The sequence below is a fragment of the Lycium ferocissimum genome, chromosome 2 (assembly GCF_029784015.1).
Source record: "Lycium ferocissimum isolate CSIRO_LF1 chromosome 2, AGI_CSIRO_Lferr_CH_V1, whole genome shotgun sequence".
In the NCBI taxonomy this organism is placed as follows: Eukaryota; Viridiplantae; Streptophyta; class Magnoliopsida; order Solanales; family Solanaceae; genus Lycium; species Lycium ferocissimum.
This window is the reverse complement of record NC_081343.1, coordinates 53,980,529-54,000,604: the sequence shown is the minus strand read 5'-3', so window position 1 is coordinate 54,000,604 and position 20,076 is coordinate 53,980,529. Positions and strand designations below refer to the sequence as shown.

Sequence of the window (20,076 nt, the reverse complement as noted above, 5' to 3'; positions counted from 1 at the left end):
AAAATCCACGAATTCAAACTCATTTATTCAAAGAAACAACTGTATGAGATTTACCTAGATTTATTTTTTGTATTTTTTTTATAAACTTTATTCACTTAATTAAAATCATAAATCCTAACACATTTTCTCCGTAATGCAAGAAACTATAGCTTTTTTTTTTTTTTTTTTGGATGCAAGAAACTATAGCTATCACAATAAAAGGATAATAATGGATTTTAAGTTGGAAAAGGATAGCAAAATTCTCTCCTAATTGTAGGAAAAAAACATGAAAGAGAGAAATACAGTTAATTTTCTTAAAAATCGACTCAAACCGAACCAACCGATGGATATGTATTATATTTGATTTGGTTTGGTTTTAATAATTTTAAAAACCGACTAGATTGGTTTGGTTTTGATTTTAACCCAAAACCTACCCAAACCGACCCATGAACACCCCTAGTTAGGAGTATGACCAGTCCAAGACTTAAGGATATGTATTTTAGTTTATGCTGAGAAAATAAAGAAAAACAATTAAAAGATCATACAAAACTTTTTTTCTTATTTGTAGTTTTAATTGTAATGTGTGAATATTTTTAGTGGTTTTGTCATCCATTATATATCATCTACCCTGTTCTTTTCTGTCCCAATATTTTTTTTTTCTTGTTCCATAATTATCGTGAGCTTTTAGTCCGACAAATGCGTAAAATAGTAGTACACTTAACCTTTCTAATATATTTAGATTGAATAATGATCAATTAAATCATCATATGAAGTATCATTAGTGCTTTGTAACTGACCGTTGACAGTCAACTATTTAATTAATACTAACAACTTCTTGAGGCATTTTATGACCAGTCCAAGACTTAAGGATATTTATTTTAGTTTATGCTGAGAAAATAAAGAATAAGAAATTAAAGATCTTGCAAAATATTGATTTTCTCATTTTAGTTTTAATTGTAACATGTGAATATTTATTTGAGAATATTTTTAGTGGTTTCATCATCCATTATATCATCCACCCTGTTCTTTTCTATCCCAAATTTATTCTTGTTCCACGATTATCGTGAGCTTTTAGTACGACAAATGCATAAAATAGAGAGTAGTATATAGTACAGTCACTTTTTCTAATATAGTTAATTTGGATAACGATCAATTAAATCATCATGTGAAGTGTCATTGGTTCTTTGTAACTAATCATTGACAGTCAACTATTTAATTAACACTAACAACTTCCCACATTTACGTATTTCTAGAGGCATTTTATGATCAGTACGTAGTTGGTTTTTCTTACGGAGTTTAAGATATTATAATTATATTTAACCAATTGTACGAAACTATCAAACTTGTTTTTCCAATAGGACAGTTGATATTCATAATAAAAACTAGGTGAAATTATCTCTGGTTAAAATATTTTTTAATGATTTTGGTTATTCACCTTAATATTTGGCTCTTATGTACTGAAAGCAAAAATGAGCTAAATAAATAAAAAGTACAGTGTGAACAAATTAAAGAATGATTTTTGATTTTTTACCTGAACAATTTTAAATTGCATATTTTTATTAATTCTTTGGATGATTTTTGGTTAAATTTAAAAATATGTTGCATCACCATTTTAATGTTGATATAAAATTAATTTCAACATTTTAAGGTAGTTATCCAATGAAATTACTATAATTTTAGGGATGTGATTCTAAAATATGAAAAACCGAAGTTGGCGTAATTCAAACTAAACGAAAGTCAGTAGTATATGTAAGCTTATTAGCTACATGTTCAGTCAAATCTAATTAAAAAAAATTCACATGAGACGTGAACATATATGTGGGAAAATTACAAAAATTACAACAAATATTATATTTTGATTCGATAATTTCATACCTATAAATAGTTCAAATCTAAAAAATTTAATAGTTGAATCCATCATATAATTATATATTAAAATCCTGATACGCCTTTAACGAAAATATCTACATATCTACATGTGTCATTTTGTTTTTCTCTTAATTTTTTTTTTTTTTTAATTTCTTTTATTTTTCACCGTCATTTATAATTATGCAGCATGTTTGGCCAAGAATTAATTATACTTTTCTTAAAAGTGTTTATTTTAGAAAGTTGAGGTACTTAAACTTGAGCTGAGATTCTATAGAAAACAACCTCTCTACATTCACAAAGGTAGGAGTAAAGTTGCATACACACTATCTTTCTCAGACCCCACTTGTGGTATGAAATTGGGTATGTTGTTGTTGTTGTCGATCAAGTTGTTAAGAACATGATAAATGCTTCTGAGTAGCAGTAGCTGTTTTTTAGAAGCTAAAAAGCACTTTTGGAACCTTAACCAAACACAAATCACTGTTTTAATATTGACAAAATGCTTTTGTAAATCATTAGCCAAACACAAACGCCTACTCTCCCAAAAAAAAAAAATCTACAAAAAATCAAAATAAATAGATTTTGGATAAAGCTTGGCCAAACAGACAAATTAAACAGTCTTTCCACCAAAACCCTTCTCAATCCCCTCGATTAGTTCCACCAACAAATACTTTCTCCTTTTCAATTTGTTTGTTTGGTTTTGATTTGATACTGAGTTTAAGAAAGTAAAGAAGAATTTTAAATTTTGGGATCTTAAATTAAAGATATATAGAATATACGAAAATGACCTTTAATCTCGTGGTTTTGAACATTGAAATGTGGAAAGTTCAGATTTGTCAAAAAGGGAATGAGACTTTTTTTTTAACGGACTTCAAAGGAAAATAAAATTAACAAATTAAAACAGAAAGACAAATATTTCTCTAAATCATTTCTTTGATCCATTTTGCATAACATGAAACAAATTAAACAAAGTCCTAGATAGTAAATGGGGAACAGTAATACTATGAAAACATATCCCTAACTTTGTCAAAGATCTAGCTAGATAGCTAGCAACCATTCTGATTATATTCAAAATAGCATGTTTTTTCTATACCTTATGAAATTCCAAACAACATTAATTCATGCAATTTCTTTTCTAACCGAAAACTCATTAGAATGAGTAATTAAATCAAAGCCATAAGGCTCCAGCTTCCCTAAGCATGGGAAGTAATCCACCCGAGATATGAGTATTCATCACTTTGGCTACCCCTCCTAACAACTTTCCTCCTACAAACACTGCCGGCAACTCTGCCGGATCGTCATTGTTGCTGTCTTCGCCGCCCTTAATCTCGGACAGCTCCTCCAACACGGCAGCTTTATCTGCCTCATCAACCTCAAAAACGGTGGTATTAACACCCAAATCTTGCAACAAATTCTTCACCACAAGGCACATATAGCACCCACGCGTGGCTACAACTACTACAGCATTTTCCTTTATTAACTTCACCGCACTCGTATGACCATTCACGACGTTGTTGTTGGTCTCACTAGGAGGTTGTGTTTCGCGACTGGTGGTCCCACCAGCCGCGGTGGCAGATGATGAGCTCATGATGCCCGCCGTTGTGACAGCAGATGAGCTCATGCTGCCACTAGCTGCGGCAGATGATGAGCTCATGCTACCGCTGTTTGTGGCAGCGGACAGCGAAAACAAATTTCTATTGGAAATAGTTCGACGCATGATATCAAAGAGGGAAGAAGTTCTGGAGAAAGTAGGGCCAGGATGCAAAATATATATAGCCTACTGGCTATAGAGCTATAGGAAGTTGGAAGATTACAGTCAACAGATGTGATTTAATAGGGGTGTTACTGTTACTATTGCTTACATGTGATTACGTCACTAAAATAACTTTTCATTTTTTTAATTGACTACCTCATATTAGTTTTTGATGCCTTTTTACTGCCTCTAGTCCTACACAATTTGCAATAAAAGAGAAATAAGGGAGATTTATGATAATGTATCAAAATTGTGATTTAGATTAAGAAAATTAAATTCAGTTATTATAATCAAATTCTATTAAAATTTTTTGACCAGTTAAACTTGTAGACCAAACCGTTCAAAAGTTAACTATCAGTCTTTCATTGTTATATAGTTTGGAAATATCTGGCTAATGATTATGTTGATCTACTCCCATTAAGCTAAATTAAGATAGAATGTCTTCATTTTAAACTATGTTCACAATAAGTGATGCTTTTAACAGAGCAACTTATTTTTGTTTTATCTATCCTTGTTTCAATAAATAATAACAAAATAATTATACAATTAAGAAGTTAATGTTATTCAATTAAGAAGTTAATGTTATTAAATACTATTTTTAATAAGTGTGTCAAAATTTTAAATCACACACGTAATATGCTGATCCAAGTTAATGATTCGCACTTCTTGGTAAAAACTCAGATCATTAACTCTACTTACGACGTATTTAATAACAAAAGGTACAAAATGATATACTTAGATATTAATACTATCATCATTTCGACCCATATCCAACAACAAATCCTCGTTTCTTCATAGGCATAAATTTGACTGCTATTAATATCAGCGCCAGTTTTCTTTTCTTCTAACATTAATCATAATCTAATCGGTCATCCAGATTCAGGAAAACTTTAGATTCAAATATTTAATACAATTAATGATGTGAAGTAGTATAATCTCTTGTCACTAGGGCTAATACTTCATTCGTTTCATAATAAGTGGTGTTTTTAGCTTATGCACATCTTTTAAGAAATTGCTCACTTGTAGAAAATTAGGAGTATTTTACTTACTTACCCCTAATCAAATTTTACCTCTTTCTAAGTTACTTCTTTCCTAGAAAAGCTACTTAATGGTTCTTTATTAGACAAATAAGGGTAATTTTGAAAGAATAAGATTAATTTCTTCTTGAAATCCTAACGCACCACTTATTTTGAAACAAAATGAAAAGCCTAAAACACCAATTATTTAGAAACAAAAGGAGTAGTTGCTACTCTCTTCGGTTCAAAATAAGTGCCCACTTAGTCTTTAACACACTCCTTAAGCAAATATTAACTCCTAGGAGAAAATAGGTATTTTGACTAAACTATTCTTAATTAAAATTTGCATATTACTATTGACACATTGAGATTTGACCATTTACCATTTAATATGGATAAACCTGGAAAAATAAAGTTTATTCCTTCTTGATTATGTAAGTGGAATCAAAATAAAAGGGCTAAGGGTTTGTTCGGAATGGAGGAAAATGTTTTACATGGAAAATGTTTCCCTGGAAAAAGTGTTCTTGGAAAATAAGTGAATTTCTACTTATTTTCTCATGTTCAGTTGGGTAGTGGAAAATAAGTGAATTTCTACTTATTTTCTCATGTTCGGTTGGGTATTCCTGGAAAAAGTGTTCTTGGAAAATAAGTGAATTGCTAATTATTTTCTCATGTTCGGTTGGTTAGTAGAGACCACCCACCCACCCCCCAACCAAATTCCAACCCCACCCAACCACTACCCTCGAACACACCTCATCTTCACCCACCCCTACCCCACACCACCACCCACCCCCTCTCAAATTTTTTATTTTATATATTTTATTTTACTTTTATGAAAAATGAAAAAATTATAATACCCACCCCGCACCACACCACCCCCAACCACCCACCCACTCCACACCAAATTTAACCATGCAAATTTTTTATTTTTTATAAAAGTAAAATAAAATATATTAAATAGAAAATTGGGGAAGGGTTGGGGATGCGAGGGGGTGGGGTTGAAAACCAAGAAAAAAAACTTTTCAAAACTATTTTTAAAAAGAAAATTACATTTTTTTAGGGGTGGTTGGGTGTTGCTCAGGGTTTGGGGTGGGGGTGGGGCGGGGGGTAGTGGTGTAGAAATAAAAAAAAAATTAAAAAATTGGAGGGGGTTGGGGTGGGCGTGAGTTGGGTGGTGGGAGTGGTTGGGGGTGGGTTGGTGATGGTGGGGTGGTTGGTGGAATGCCACTTGTGGGACTTGTTTTTCCTACTTTTATTAGGAAAGTCATTTTCCACATTTTTATGAAACTTTTTTTCCTAAAGAAAATATTTTTCAAAATTTTTGATCAAACGAACATGAAAAAATTGGAAAACATTATCCGAAAATGCTTTCCTTCGTACCGAACACACCCTAAGTGGACACTTATTATGAACTAGAGCTCGGAGGGAGTAATTATTGTAGCTTATAAGGAATAGTCTTACATGAAAAATAGTTGAAGAACCAAATATGACTGTCTGTCCTTTTGCATAATGTTGCATGCTTTTTTTATTAGGTGCCAGAATTTTGTTATGTCTCTTTTTTTTTTTTGGGTAACTAACAAACTTTTGTTAATCACCAAATGGAGAACATTACAAATCCATAGCTAAGCCACAACACAGCTTGCTATCTAAATAACGAAACTCAGTCAACAATCAGCAAACATAAGAGGGCTAAATTTAGAACATAAGCTGTTGAATCTTAGCTTTGATCCCCAAAGGAGCTCGCATATTGCATATGTAGGCTATCTCCCTTGGAAGCTCGTCACACTGTCTTCTTTTGGCTTCAAAAATCATCATGCTTCTCTCTATCCAAATCACATAAATGACTTCTGCATACACCATTTTGAAAAAGTTGAGCAGCCTAGGACTTTCTTTTCGAATTCTTGATGACCCAGGTGAGATGATTTGCCCATGTATCAGTAGTACTCCACTGTCTCTATAACCATAGCATTACACTGACCCATAATCTCCTTGTAAACTCACATTGGACATATAAATGATCTCTTGATTCTGGAAGTATTTGGCATAGTTTGCAAGTGGGTTCAATATCCATTCCCCATCTGATGAGCCTATCACTGATTTGTAGTCTATCCTCTTGTTGTAGCCATAAGGTGAACCTCTTTTGGTCTAGCTCAATTACCCAAGGTTATACATTTCCAGGGAACTCTTGGATGGTCACCCAACAACTTTAAGTAAATGTCCCTAATGGATAGTGTCCTCTGCTTCTCTGTGTGGGTTTGTAGCAGTGTTTCCCTAGCTAAGATGATCTTCCTAATAATCCATAAAGCTTGACCAGGGATGGAGGCAGTGAATACACTGTGGGTTTTTATATAGTAACAATGAATCCATTGGATCCATAATTCATCCTGCTTATGTGCAAGATCCCAGCAGGCTTTTGCAATAGCTGCTTTGTTCCATAAGTGAATGTAGATGAGATTTAATCCTCCAATAGACTTTGGGCCACAGATCTTGTCCCAGGCAACCAGGGCTCTTTTAGTGATGCAGTTTGTACCAGACCAAACAAAACTTCTACAGTAGGAATCTATGAGTTTTAGGATCTTGGTAGGATGAGAAACGGTTGAGACCAATATGATTGGACCCCAAAGAGTACAGATTGGACTAACTGAATTCTTCCTGTATATGAGAGTTTTCTGGCCGTCCATGATGATATTTTTGCAATGATTTTTTCCACTAGAGAGGTCCACTGGATGATTGTTTTTTTTTTTTTTTTTTTTTTTTTTTTTTTTTTGTAGAAAGGGGGATGCCCAGGTATTTAAATGGAAGTTCACCAGTTGTGAATCCAGATTCTTGCAAGATTCTGGTTTTCTTTGTGTATGGGACACCACCCAGATAAATTGAACTTTTTCTTATGTTAGCTTGTAATCCAGAGGCAGTGGAAAACTTGTTAAAACCCTTCAACAAAGCAAAGAATAGAATTATGATCCCCTCTAGCAAACAAAAGAAGGTCGTCAGCAAAGCATAGATGTGACACCCCAAGCTTGGCACATCTAGGATGGTATCTATAATCTTCACTCTCCTTAAGCTCATCTAATGATCTACTAAGATACTCCATGGAGATGACAAATAGGAAAGGGGAAATAGGGTCCCCTTGCCTAAGTCCTTTGGCAGCATTGCAGGGGCTAGTAGGTTCACCATTAATCACAATTGAGTAATGTACAGTTTGTACACATGCCATGATCCATTCAATGAATTTATTAGGGAAGCGCAGCGCCTCCATTGCCTGTTTCAAGTAAGGCCATTCAACAGAGTTGTAGGCTTTTTGCAAGTTTATTTTTACCATGCATCTTGGAGATATGTATTTTATAGTATAAGCTTTCACCAATTTAGTTTCTAAGGTGATGTTATCTCTAATTTTCCTGTCCGGAGTGAACCCTGATTGAGCTTTACTAATCACTGATGCAATTACATGTTGTAGTCTAGCAGTCAAGATCTTTGCTATGATTTTGTAAAGGATAGTACAGCTGGTAATTGGCAAGTGAAGGAGCAGCAGTCTTTGGAACCAGGGTAAGTATAGTGCAATTGATAGCTCTATGCATGACACCAGTAGTGAAGAATTCCTTAATAGCTTTCTGAATATCCTCTTTGATGAGGCCTCGTGATTTTTTGTAAAAACATACATTGTAACTATCTACTCCAGGGGATTTGTCATCCCCAATAGAGAAAAGTGCATCATGAATCTCATCGTTAGTGATATCCTTACACAGATGTATTCCCTGTAGCTGATTTAGGACAGGTCCTCTCCTCATAGTTGCTTTGCTTACTGCAGGAAGGGTATGAGCAGCTGCTCCCTTTAGTGATTTGTAGAAGCCAATAATCTCTTCTTTTATAGCTGTTTGATCAGTCAATTTTGCTCTATTAAGTGAGGTAAGTTCTAGTATTTGCTTTTTGTAAGTCCTTTCCTTAATGAGCTTGAAAAGAATTTGTTGTTGCTATCTCCTAATTGGATCCACCTAGCCCTGGATTTCTGCTTTAGCACACTCTTCTCCACATTGGACCATTTCTCTAGATTTTGTAAAGCTTTGTTTTCAAGTAGAAGTAAAATGTCTGTGCATTGTCTAGTGATCTGATTTTGAATCTGCTGCAGTTCCATCCTTGCCTTGGAAATTTTCCCCTCAATACCTATAAATTCCTCCTTATTTAGTGCTCTGAAAGCTGATCTTAACTTCTGCAATTTCCTTCAGATATTTTCCATTGGACCAGGTGCTAATTGATGTCTCCAGATATTCTTAACAATAGCAGCAAAGGAAGAATGTTCATCCTAAATGTTGAAAAATCTTAAGCGAGTTTTGATGGTCTAGTGTATTGCCTCTAGTGTCAAGATCATTGGTGCATGATCTAAGAACTGCAGAAGATCATAAGTGAGGTGCACATTACCCCATTTCATCATCCACTCATGATTTCCAAAAGCCCTATCGATTCTACTTGATCATGTGTAGTGCTCCTCCTTCCAGGCTAGTTCATTAAGGTGCAAGTCATGTATGCATTTAGTATAGTCTTTAATCTCAGCAAATGTGATAGGTGAACCCATAAGTCTATCATTTGAGTGGAGTACTGCATTAGAATCCCCACATATGACTCATGGCAAGTTAATGCCCTGTGTAATGTCTCTCAAGTCAAGCTAAAGCCTCCTCTTTAGTTCTATAGAGTTATACCCATAGACAGTCATAAACAAGCTAGAAAAAGTACCTGCTAAGTCACAAATAGAGCAATGGATGATCTGAGCAGTTGTCTTAATTTCAGTAACCCAAATCCTACCATTAACAGCATGTTAATAGTTAGTAATTAGCCCTCATCCTGGGAAAACATTTGAAGCCACTTTAGACAATTTGTGCTTCTTAACTCTTGTTTCTACAATTCCCGCAAGTTTGATGTGTTTATTTTTAAGATAATGCTTGAGCTCCTTTTGCTTATGCCACTTATTAATCCCCCTTACATTCCACACTAGCCAACTCATTAGATAGTTTTTTATGTTCCTCCTTTATCAGGAGGGATCGGCACTGGTACTCTGGTATTACTAGTCCCACATGGTAAACTTCCAAAACCAATTTTCATAGGCACATAACTCAATATAGGAAAATTAATTAGATCAAGTTCAGAACTAGTTTGTTTAGTAACCTCTGGACTATGAGTTTCCTCACTGCAATTTTGCTCTACAATTGCACTTATAGTAGTCTCAGATATCACTTCAGCTGTTGCAGGTATGTCACGTGTCACTTGTATCACCCTTTTGATTTCCATTCCGGATTCACCTTTTTAGGTCTTTGAGGTCTCTTAGGGGGTTGATCTACAGGTTGTGCCAGCTTAGGAGGGCAACAATATTCAACCACTGAACATTGAGGACAATATTTTTAGGCCTCCAATTGTAGTAGACATCCTGTAGTATCTCTCCCACATGGTTCTATAACAGTTATCTCAGTAGGCAGGGGATTAGAAATGTTTACCTCAATAAGCATTCTAGCAAACGAGATACATGTTTGTATAGCAGTGCACTCATCGGCATGTACAGGCTTGTCAATAACACTTGCTATCCTGCTCAACTATTCCTTTTCCCAACAAGACATCAGTAAGTTTCGAAATTTAATCTACAAAGGAATCTCATTAGGAAATTCAGTAGCGTAGTCAAAAGCTGGAGTTCAAGGTTTCAATATTATATGTTTGTTGTTGATGGTATAAGGGCCATCATAAAATGCATCTAGCATATCATCCATGAATTGACACCAAATCAAGTAGTAACCTTCTTCATGTAGATATATATCAGGATCAGCAACATTAGACCAAAATTGACTCATATACCGAGCCATTACGTTATATCCAGGAGTTTCTTCGATGAAATACGCTATTATAGAGCAGCTCCACTTACTGAGTGCTTTATCTACATCTTCCTGACCACCGGTTTTCCGTTCACTATTTGGGGTGGGACATAGTCCAATGCAAGGCCATTAGAAGCTGCCCTATTTTTGGTGAAGAGATTAGTCCATGGAACCGGGTTGAGGTTTCGGACTAGTAGCTTCCTCAATTCCATCAGCAGTTGGATCTGGTCTATCTGTCAGTGCTGTAGATCCATCTTCCTTCACCCTTTCAGTCGCCGCTTTGGTACCAGATGATGTAGCTCCAGGTGTTTGTACCGTAGAATCCGGTGATTTTTGGCTAGATCCAGACATATTGAGCTTTTTTGTAACATTACTCTGTCCCGATGAGCATCCAATTTCCGTCGTGTTGAGAACCCCTGTATTGATGGGTAACTGGCTTCAGTGGGTTTTATTAGTCAATAGTCATTTGAGCACCTACAGAACTTCCGAATGTAACTAGTGGTATCTTCTTGGGCCATCCACTCCCTCGCCCTTATCCACGTCCTCTCGCCATGGTTGAAGCTCCCTCGGCGTATGTTTACTAACGTGCGCCGAGAACCCTAGAGAGAGAAAGCATAGAGAGAATACGTGTAACTTATGTGTCTCTTTTGTACAGCTTACTAGATGACTATATTGAAAAGTTGATTTCTGTGACATTAATTCAGTGATCGTAACACCAATGTCCTAACATGATTACATTCAAAATTTTATGTTCAAGTCAACTTTAAACTGCAACATTGAGAGAAAGAAGTGCGGTCATAAAAGTCCTCATTAATTATATAAAATAATATTTTAAAAACATTATTAGAATATTGAAAATTATTTTTAACAGTTGGATCATTTTCTCTAGTTTTAATGATTTTAATCTTCTAAAGTACTTGATTTTTGCATAATCCATAACGGTTAAACTTCGAAGGCAAATTCTCACGCAGTACAATTGTTTTAGTCATTGGTTAAGATCATTACATTACCGTGAGCGCAATGTTAACCAACCCGTTAGCCTTACCTGCTTTAGTTAGCCTTTGAATTAATAACATATTAGGAGTATTCAACAGTTAAAAAGGAGCACAAAACGAATTCGGAAAATAACCATTGAAATCAAATAAAGTTGATTTATATTTCAGATTAGTCTAAGAAAATAGACCAAGACATATTTTGTTGGTTAGTAAAACCAATTATGTTCCTTCCTCAGTCCCAAATCCCCGACAAAACAAGAACCAATACTTTTTATTGGCATTGTAAGTTGATTAAAAACATACGGAGTGTTTGAATAAGAAGTTTTCACTATTAGAAAGAACTTTTTCATCTTAACATATTATAATTTTTTTAAAATAAATTTTATCATGTTAGTAGACATTACTAGGAAGAACATAGCGTTTGTGTTGGGCTTGCATAGAGTTCCCGCCCCAAATACTAATATAACGTTGCATCATAGTCATCGCTTCCCAGTATTCTCCCATTCTCTAATCAACTTAACTTAGTCTATATATACAAACTGGGATTCCGTATCTTATTTTTTTATTTTATTTTTTTGTTTAAATTGAGTTCTGCTTGATTTTCCTTTTCCTTTTCATTTTATTCTTCTTGTTTTCTCTTTGAACTTTTTGTTCTTCTTTCATTCAATCTCCAATCAACTTTATTTATACAGAAAGTTGGACTACAATATAAATCGAAAATGTATCCTTATTTTGTTCTTTTGTTTTTACTTGGGAAGATAAGGGACATAAAGTCATTACCTTTCCGGAAAAAATAGAATGAAAGAATGAAAAATAAAGTCAAATAACATAAAAGCTGACGTTAATCAGTAAAATATGGATAAACGTAAAATAATCCTACTTATAACTTTTCAAGATAGAATTATTTGTTTAAAATACATAATGAACGATGTAACGTGAATAGAGGTGTTCATGACATATAAATTTAAAGGACAATTATGGGCTATCTACGGCATGCATATCGCCTATTCAGCTTCTCTACATCAACATCATCGTCCAACAAAATTTAGCCAGAATGATTAACATAGTAAAAATTGTAAAATATAGAGAAACTGAGAATTGACTTACATCTTCCTCATTGTTGCTGCTGGAATCATCAAGAAACTCAACCCCAATTAGAAAAGTAGAAGGGAAAGTTTAGGAAGAAGAATAGGGTAGAAGCATTGAACTGATAGAAGTATATATCATTCGGAAGGCATGTTTAAGTTTGATTTGAAATGGAGGAGTAAGACAATAATGAAATAAAAGTTTTACTGACATTTGAAAGATATGCTGGTGTATGTTTACCGGTTTGCTTAACTACTACGGTCTTACAACCACGCTTCATTAGTATGACAAAGTTGCATACTTTAGTTTGTGTCGTCCACGCTACTCTCAATTGCTCCGAAGGAACCAAGAATTATGAATTGTGATTGATTTCTTCAAATGCATCATAACCCCAAAAAACTCTAAAGAACATAACGTTCCACTAATTTAGAAGCGACAAATGAGTAAAAACACATCCGTCATCCTCATCTTCTATACGAAATCATCATCTGAATGGAGATCAAAATCTACAACTCTATCCTACCAACAAAAAGGGTAATAAACTAATGGACTATAGTACATATGAAGGCATTAGTAGTAGTAGTAGTAGTATAGTACTTATCATTTTTCAACTGTTCGAATTTTGAAAGAATTAGCAGCCCTTTTCTTTGTATCCTTCTGTCGATCTTCTTTAGTGGAGCCTCGTGGCCTTCAGAAAACCTAATAGTATCATTGTCATTCTCTTTGTGTTTTTCTCGTCTCATCTTTCCCACAATGAGCATGTACATCTTCTATGCAATCATTCTGTCTCTGAGTTTGAATTTATCAAACTGCTCTGTGCTACTGTAAATGGATTACCGAAAAGAAAAAAAAAGTTGGATTCAGATGAATTTACCACGACATTTTGACGAAGATCAAGTATTTTGCACGAACCTGCATAGTAATGCAAGGAGATGTTATAAAATTAAGGGAGGAAAAAGATATTTAACAGAAGAAGCAATAAAGAAAGCGTGTTTGGAAAATGAAAGGTTGGTCTTTTCATTATCCATTTACTTGAATTTGTTTTAATTATAACATATATGGCAAAGGAACGTGTTTCCTCACTATATGGGCAATGCATTTACAGTTTTGTTTCCTCATTAATTAGGTAATGCATTTAGGGACTTTCAGTTTTTTTTTTTTTAAAAAAAAGATAAACGGAAAAATTAAGATAAAAAGGAAAAAAAGATAAATGGTATTCTAGGTGATAGAGAGGTGCCACATCACCTTGTTTATGCCTAGCTTTATATGTAGACTAGTAAATTTACCCGCGCTTCGCGCGGTTATTACAACCTCATCAAACTTATAAAATGAAGTCATTTTAACTTCAATACTAAGTGAAAAAGTCATTTTTGATCCGTTCTCTTCACAATTGTCTATTTTTGATGTATTCAAATATTTTTCACTTGTTCTTTGCTCAATTGTATAGTTTTAGTGTATTCAAATACTTTTAACAAAACTTATGAGAGCTTTAGTTGTAAATATACTATCAGTAATTTCTATTGTTTTGAGAAAAATTACAAAACTATTGTTTCATTTTATTTCAATCTTCTACGTAATTGTTAAAACTGCATGTTATCTTCTAAATATTATATTTTAATTTCTTATACAATTAATGCTTTAACAAAACAAATTAATAGTGTAAGACACTTGTTGGCATACATAATATTCTTTAATTTAATTAAATACATATTTAATTGTTTCCTTAAAAGGTTAAATATTTTTATTTTATAGCTCTCATGTTTTAACGTGTCAAAAAAATAAGAATGGAGAAACCATGATGTGTCAATTTTCCCAACAAACTACATACAGTTTGTTGAAGGATGTGGTTTAGCGGATGGGGCTACTCCTCGATAAAAAAACTCTATCAATCCATAAGGTGTATGCATTGAACTTCGTAAAATGAAATATTTCTGCCTCTCACTACCAAAAAATTGGGGAAAATATATGGGCAAAAACCAACGGCTTTTTGCGTGAAAATTAAATTTATCTCAATATAGTTTTTATTCTTCAATATTGTCATGGGATTAAACTTTTTGTTCCAAAGGTAAGGAGTAAACAATGAAAGAGATGCTAATAGAATGTCAGAATATGTATCAATGGAAATGCTCATAGAATGTCAGGATATATATACCAATAAAGTCACATATATATTTTTGTCAGTCCAATCGTGCATAATAATTTTGCAGAGAACGAATCTCGCCATAAAATTTAAAATTTCCTTAGATATAAAAACTAAAAAGGCAACACAATATTTTAAAGATTCATGTAATTTTTTAGGCTTTGAAACAGACTTCTACATCCCATTTTTCACAAAAAATTAGCAGTAAAAAAAAAAAAAGAATGTTAACTTCAAAAGCACGCTAATACAAACTGAATTTAATCTTTATTTTCTTTCACATAATATTTTCTTTTCTTTATCTTGTTCATTTACTACTGTATTATTTTTTGCTCTTTTGTCTTTCCATCTTCCTTTCCCTTTTTTTTTTTTTTTTTTTTGTGTGTGTGTGTGTATTACCTTCATATCTCTTCTTCTTACCACAGCCATTGTTTCAGCAAATATTAAAAAAAAATCCAATAAACATACTAAACATCATATATGTACTCCACAAAGTAATAACTTTTCACCACCCTCCACATAAAATTTAAACCCAAAAAGGGGAAAAAAACAAAGGCAGTATATCTCAGCATTCAACTATCAAGTATGAAGAGATGAGAGAAAAGATTAATTTGTAAGCTCCGATTTTGTTCATCAAAAGAATATAATTTTCCCATTTTATTATAATTATGCAATCTCAAGAACATACCGAAATGTTTGTATGGGAGAATCGGGCGGCGTACATGTCCTTTGTTATCACTGTTGCCACCTTCATAGACTAATCGAGATTTCTCTACCCTTACATTTGACGTTATTTTTAATAGTGAAGAGAGGAATTTCCCAATTAAAACGTAGCATGCAAATGAGAAGAAGTAAGAAAAGGTTGGATTGGACTTGGAGTAACGTTTTAGTGTATAAATGAGATCGAAGAATTAAGAAAATCGTTGATTTAGAATTGCAGTGGCTGTTGGGTTTCTCAAACTGACATTGATTATTGGAACGGTTGTTTTGCAGTTGTAGTAACTATTGGGTTTTTAAAAATAACATATATTGGGAAAAGTTGGGGAAATATTCAAAAATTCTATATATACAATATAAAGCTAGGCATAAACAAAATGACGTGCCACCTCTCTGTGGCCACCATTCCTATTTATCTTTGTTCTCCTTTTTTTGAATTTTTCCCCATCTCATTTTGCTCCAAAAATATTCAAATAATTTGTTTTTTTTTTTTTTTACTTTCCCTTATTAATTAGAATTAAAGTCCCCTAAATAAGATCTTTAATATGTCAATAAACGGGTGAAGACAAAGGGTCACCACTTCCTCCTTATTTTTACTTATTTTTCAGTTAGCAGTAGTATATCTTTTTCAAAAAGAAGTGAATGAACAGATTATTTCTGTTAAGACTAAATAAAGACTCACTATTAATTTCCCTTAAATTTCTTCCACTATTTTATTTGTTATTAGAATTTACATGTATGTTACCCTCTACTCATTTCTTACCTTAAATTTCTACCATTAATTGCTTTATTATTAGAATGTACATGTATAGACGTTAAATATTGTATATGTGTTCAAGCACATTAAAGAGGAAGATAAAGGAAAACGAAAGATATAAAAATAACACTTCTTAGGACATTTCATCATCCTAAACTATTTTTATTTGAGGACAGCTATTTTATAGCTATGACAACGTGTATAGATAAGCAAAATAGAAAAAAGCATTTTTATAGTGTTGCTGAGGAAGGAAAAAAATGAAGAAAATAGACAATGTCGGTAGTATATGTAGCGCAAAGGAAAGAAGTGAATCATTAAAAATAGAAAGAACGGAAAATTGCAAGATATCAGATCTGCAGAACGTAGATGAGGAGAGACCTCGATCAAATGGACAAAACAATGGCGACTTTATATAATGAGACGATGAAGATGACAAAAGTGATCATGTCGGTGGAGGTAGAAAGGTGGAGATGCGTGGTAGCATTGGATTCTTCCGCAGAAATATTTTGGTATGTTCGTGAGTTGTTACATGTCATTAATCCATAGTATTCTGTACTTCATGAATATGGAGTCTCGCATATTAGTTTCTCTTAATTTTCTAATTTATTCTCTCTTTTCTCTTTCAGTTGAACTTTGTAGATTTATTTTCTATACGTCCTTTCTTTTGCAGAATTTATATGCCAAAAACGTGATGAAAATTGTAAATCGGTAAACATGAATTTTATGAGATGCAATAAATATAGAATGTTAGTCTGGTTTTTTTAAGGGAAAAGAAACTTTACTATATTTAGAGCAGTGACTTCAGACTTTGGTGACTAATTGGTAGGTAAGGAGTGAGAAGAAAGGAAACAAAAAGAGAAGGAAGAAAAAAATGGATGAACAAGAAAGAATGAAAGATAATGCTATTGTAATCTGTATTAAAACAAGGATCAATAATTATTTGAAACAAATATAAGGATAGATGTTTGTTTCACCCCTCAATCATGATTTGAACCATCGAGGTGTAGTTCCTGTTATATCCCGTGTTTTCGCGTATTCAAAAATTTTGAGACAAGTGTGACTTGTATGTTATAAGGTAATATTTTGATTTTAGTTATGATGTGTGTGACATTTATGAGAAATATTGATGTGGAGACATCGGAGAAGGCCAAGGGCAAAATCGGAATTTTGAAAATTAGTTTCGGGAATTACAAAACGAGAATTTTAAGTCATTGGGCTCAAAAAAAAAAAGAGAATTTTTGGCCCAAAATGAGGAGGGTGGCCGCCCAACATTTTTTTGCGCGGATTGCCCTTCGTTTGGGGTGGTCTTTAAATTTTACCCCTCAAATTTGTGGTCTTTAAATTTTGCCCTTCATATTTGTGGTCTTTAAGTTTTGCCCTTTGCTTGGAAAGGTGGAAGAATATATGAAGTTCTGGGTTCGAATCCCCGCTCAGGCATAAAATAAAAAAATAATTTCGCAAGGCAGGGTGGGGGAGTGTATGCCGAATCCGGCGATACAATCTTTAAGGAAAAAGTTAAAGTTATGCGGATCCGGCATAACTAAACATAACTAAAAGTCAGTTGGCGGGTTTTAGTTAAACACAACTAAAAGTGCCGGATCCGCATAACTAAACATAACTAAAAGTCTCCCCTCGGCGATATTGACTTTTGCATTTCTAAGAAAGTATGCCTCGGATCGAGCTTGCATTTTAATCTTCTTATGCGTATATTGTTCCAACTCACATGCTTAATCTCAGTTTACAAATTAACAACAATTAACATAAGTATGAATTCAGCTTGAGACAAGCAACCCAAGCGATATGTCCAACTTAACGGAATATAGAGTACTAGATTTTTTCGAATCGAGCTATTAAATTTAAAGTAACCATAAAACTTTGCGTCCATGACGGTGAGTTTGTGGTAATTAAGTTATATCCCAAAGAAATTAACAAATCAATATTCTGTGATTCGTGTGGATCCTCGATATATATACTTCAAAACCTAACAATAAATTGTTCGAATTAAGGAATAGAGTTAGTATCTCACGTTAATGACAATGGGTTCGTGCCTCGTGGTGTTTAACAATTAACATCTTGCTATACAATGCAACCCATAATTAGTTTGGAATGACAAATACATATATATGCTTCAAGTAAAGTCGCCTCATAAGGCATAAGTATGCCCCATCGGCATAAGTTTGATAATTCGTTAACAAATTTATGCCGATGGGGGCATACTTTTCATGGGCAAACTTGTATGCGGACCCGGCATAAATTTGTGAAGGAATTACCAAAGTTATGCGGAACCGCATACTTATGCCAAGTCTCCGCATTTCGAGGCATAAGTATGCCGTGTCCGATAACTTTGGTAATTCCTTCATAAGTGTATGCCGATGGGGCATAGCGAAATTTAAACTCTTGTGCTAATTTTTTTTTAAAATTTTGACGTGTGGGGGTTCGAACCTGGAACCCATGGGGTTTATGCGAAGGGCAAAATTTAAAGATTTCAAATATGAGGGGCAAAATTTAAAGACCACCCTAAAAGAAGGGCAATTCTGCGAATTGCCCGCCGGCCAACATGGCCTTGGCCCAACCCCTCATTTTAAATAATTTCCCATGTGTTATAATTTATATAAGTGAGCTCTATCCATTAGAAATTTCAAGAAACATAAGAAGAGAAAGAACAAAGCAAGAAGAGCAATAAAAGAAGGGCATATTCGGCCCTAAGGTTGCCAAAATCACCCTAAAAAATCTTGCCTCTAAAATTTGAATTTTGTGATTTTCCTACTAAATTGAAGTTCCTCTACTACATGGTGCAATTGTTTGGGAAGAAAGAGTGCTTGTTTCTTCAATATGACAACTTGTTAAGTGAAGAAGTTGAAGAGAAAAAGGTAAGAATTCATTTCATATTATTATGGTATGAAGGTTTGTTTGTGTTGTAGTGTATAGAAACGAGTAGAATTCATGAAAACATGAAAGTTTGCAAAGTGGGTATGGAATATGGTGCATGGCCGTGTATATATATAAATTGTATGCTTATGGTGGATTGAATTTATGTTGTATTCTAGTTGTGTGTAGGGTGGAATTTATATTGAGAATGAAAGTGGAACGAATTTGGTTGAAGTTGGAAATGTATAGGTTGGCCGTGTGATATAAGGAATGGAATGGGGACGAATTAAATTTTTAGTTAACATGGTAGTTGTGTCGTTATGACATTTATGACGTAAGTGAAGTCTTAAACGATTCGAAATAGCGTTGAAATGGTATGTATGTCATTATGGGAAATTATGTGATTTTTGCATGAATTTATATAAAAATGCAAGTGAGGCTCTAAATGTGAATTATGATTGTTGTTGACGAATTTGGGAAACGAGAATGTGTTATGAACGTTTATATGGAAGAATGGAGGTTTTGAATAAATTATGACTTCGGTGAGAATTTTGTATATTTTGCAAATATTTTGTATAATGATATGGAATGCTTTTGAATGATGTTGGAATGATTTTGATTAGTAAATGAGTATGAAAACATCGACATTGATTTGAAAATGCAAGTTAGATTGGGAGTGTTGTGTTATTTGGAAAATAAGACTATTTACGCTAGAATGCGTTTCTAGTCGATGGTTAATGTTAATTATGTTATTATTGGTTTGGTTGTTGTTGTTTTGGCCAAGTTTGAATTTCGGGGATGTTGTATGTGTAGGGGAGATGCGCCAAATTTTTATAGACAAGTATTGGTTGAAATTGAAATTTCAAAGCCTTATGACCAGGTGGGCCCGCTATTTCCGAATCGCCCCTATTGTGTTACTAATTTGTTTTGAGCAAAACTTAAAGGAAACCCGTTGCTCCTCAACAAGTAAACGATTGGTGTTTTCATTATTCCTTGAGCCTCATGGTATAGCTTGAAGCATAAGATGATCTAGAAAGATTATTGTGATATAAC

The 20,076-nt window shown here is 33.8% G+C and overlaps 2 protein-coding genes across 2 annotated transcripts; both read right to left on the bottom strand.

Annotated features, from left to right (window-relative positions):
• Nucleotides 1-2,868: 2,868 nt before the first annotated feature.
• On the bottom strand, nucleotides 2,869-3,562 carry LOC132048198 (glutaredoxin-C9-like). The gene has a single exon (XM_059439109.1). It carries the CDS (start codon nucleotides 3,560-3,562, stop codon nucleotides 3,014-3,016), a length of 549 nt encoding a protein of 182 aa, XP_059295092.1. The 3' UTR covers nucleotides 2,869-3,013.
• A 4,507-nt stretch (nucleotides 3,563-8,069) lies between these two features.
• LOC132047756 (uncharacterized) lies at nucleotides 8,070-8,743 on the bottom strand. The gene is made up of 2 exons (XM_059438754.1): nucleotides 8,604-8,743; nucleotides 8,070-8,505 (listed from the first exon to the last, which is right to left on the bottom strand). Exons 1-2 carry the CDS (start codon nucleotides 8,741-8,743, stop codon nucleotides 8,070-8,072), a joined length of 576 nt encoding a protein of 191 aa, XP_059294737.1.
• Nucleotides 8,744-20,076: the final 11,333 nt, after the last annotated feature.

Bases quoted from the DNA above. Each gene is read 5' to 3' on its own strand.
- LOC132047756 (XM_059438754.1), bottom strand. From the start codon at position 8,743: ATGGAACTGCAGCAGATTCAAAATCAGATCACTAGACAATGCACAGAC. The intron at 8,506-8,603 runs GTGGATCCAATT...CTCACTTAATAG, and splicing joins AAGCAGAAATCCAGGGCTAG to AGCAAAATTGACTGATCAAA.
- LOC132048198 (XM_059439109.1), bottom strand. From the start codon at position 3,562: ATGCGTCGAACTATTTCCAATAGAAATTTGTTTTCGCTGTCCGCTGCC.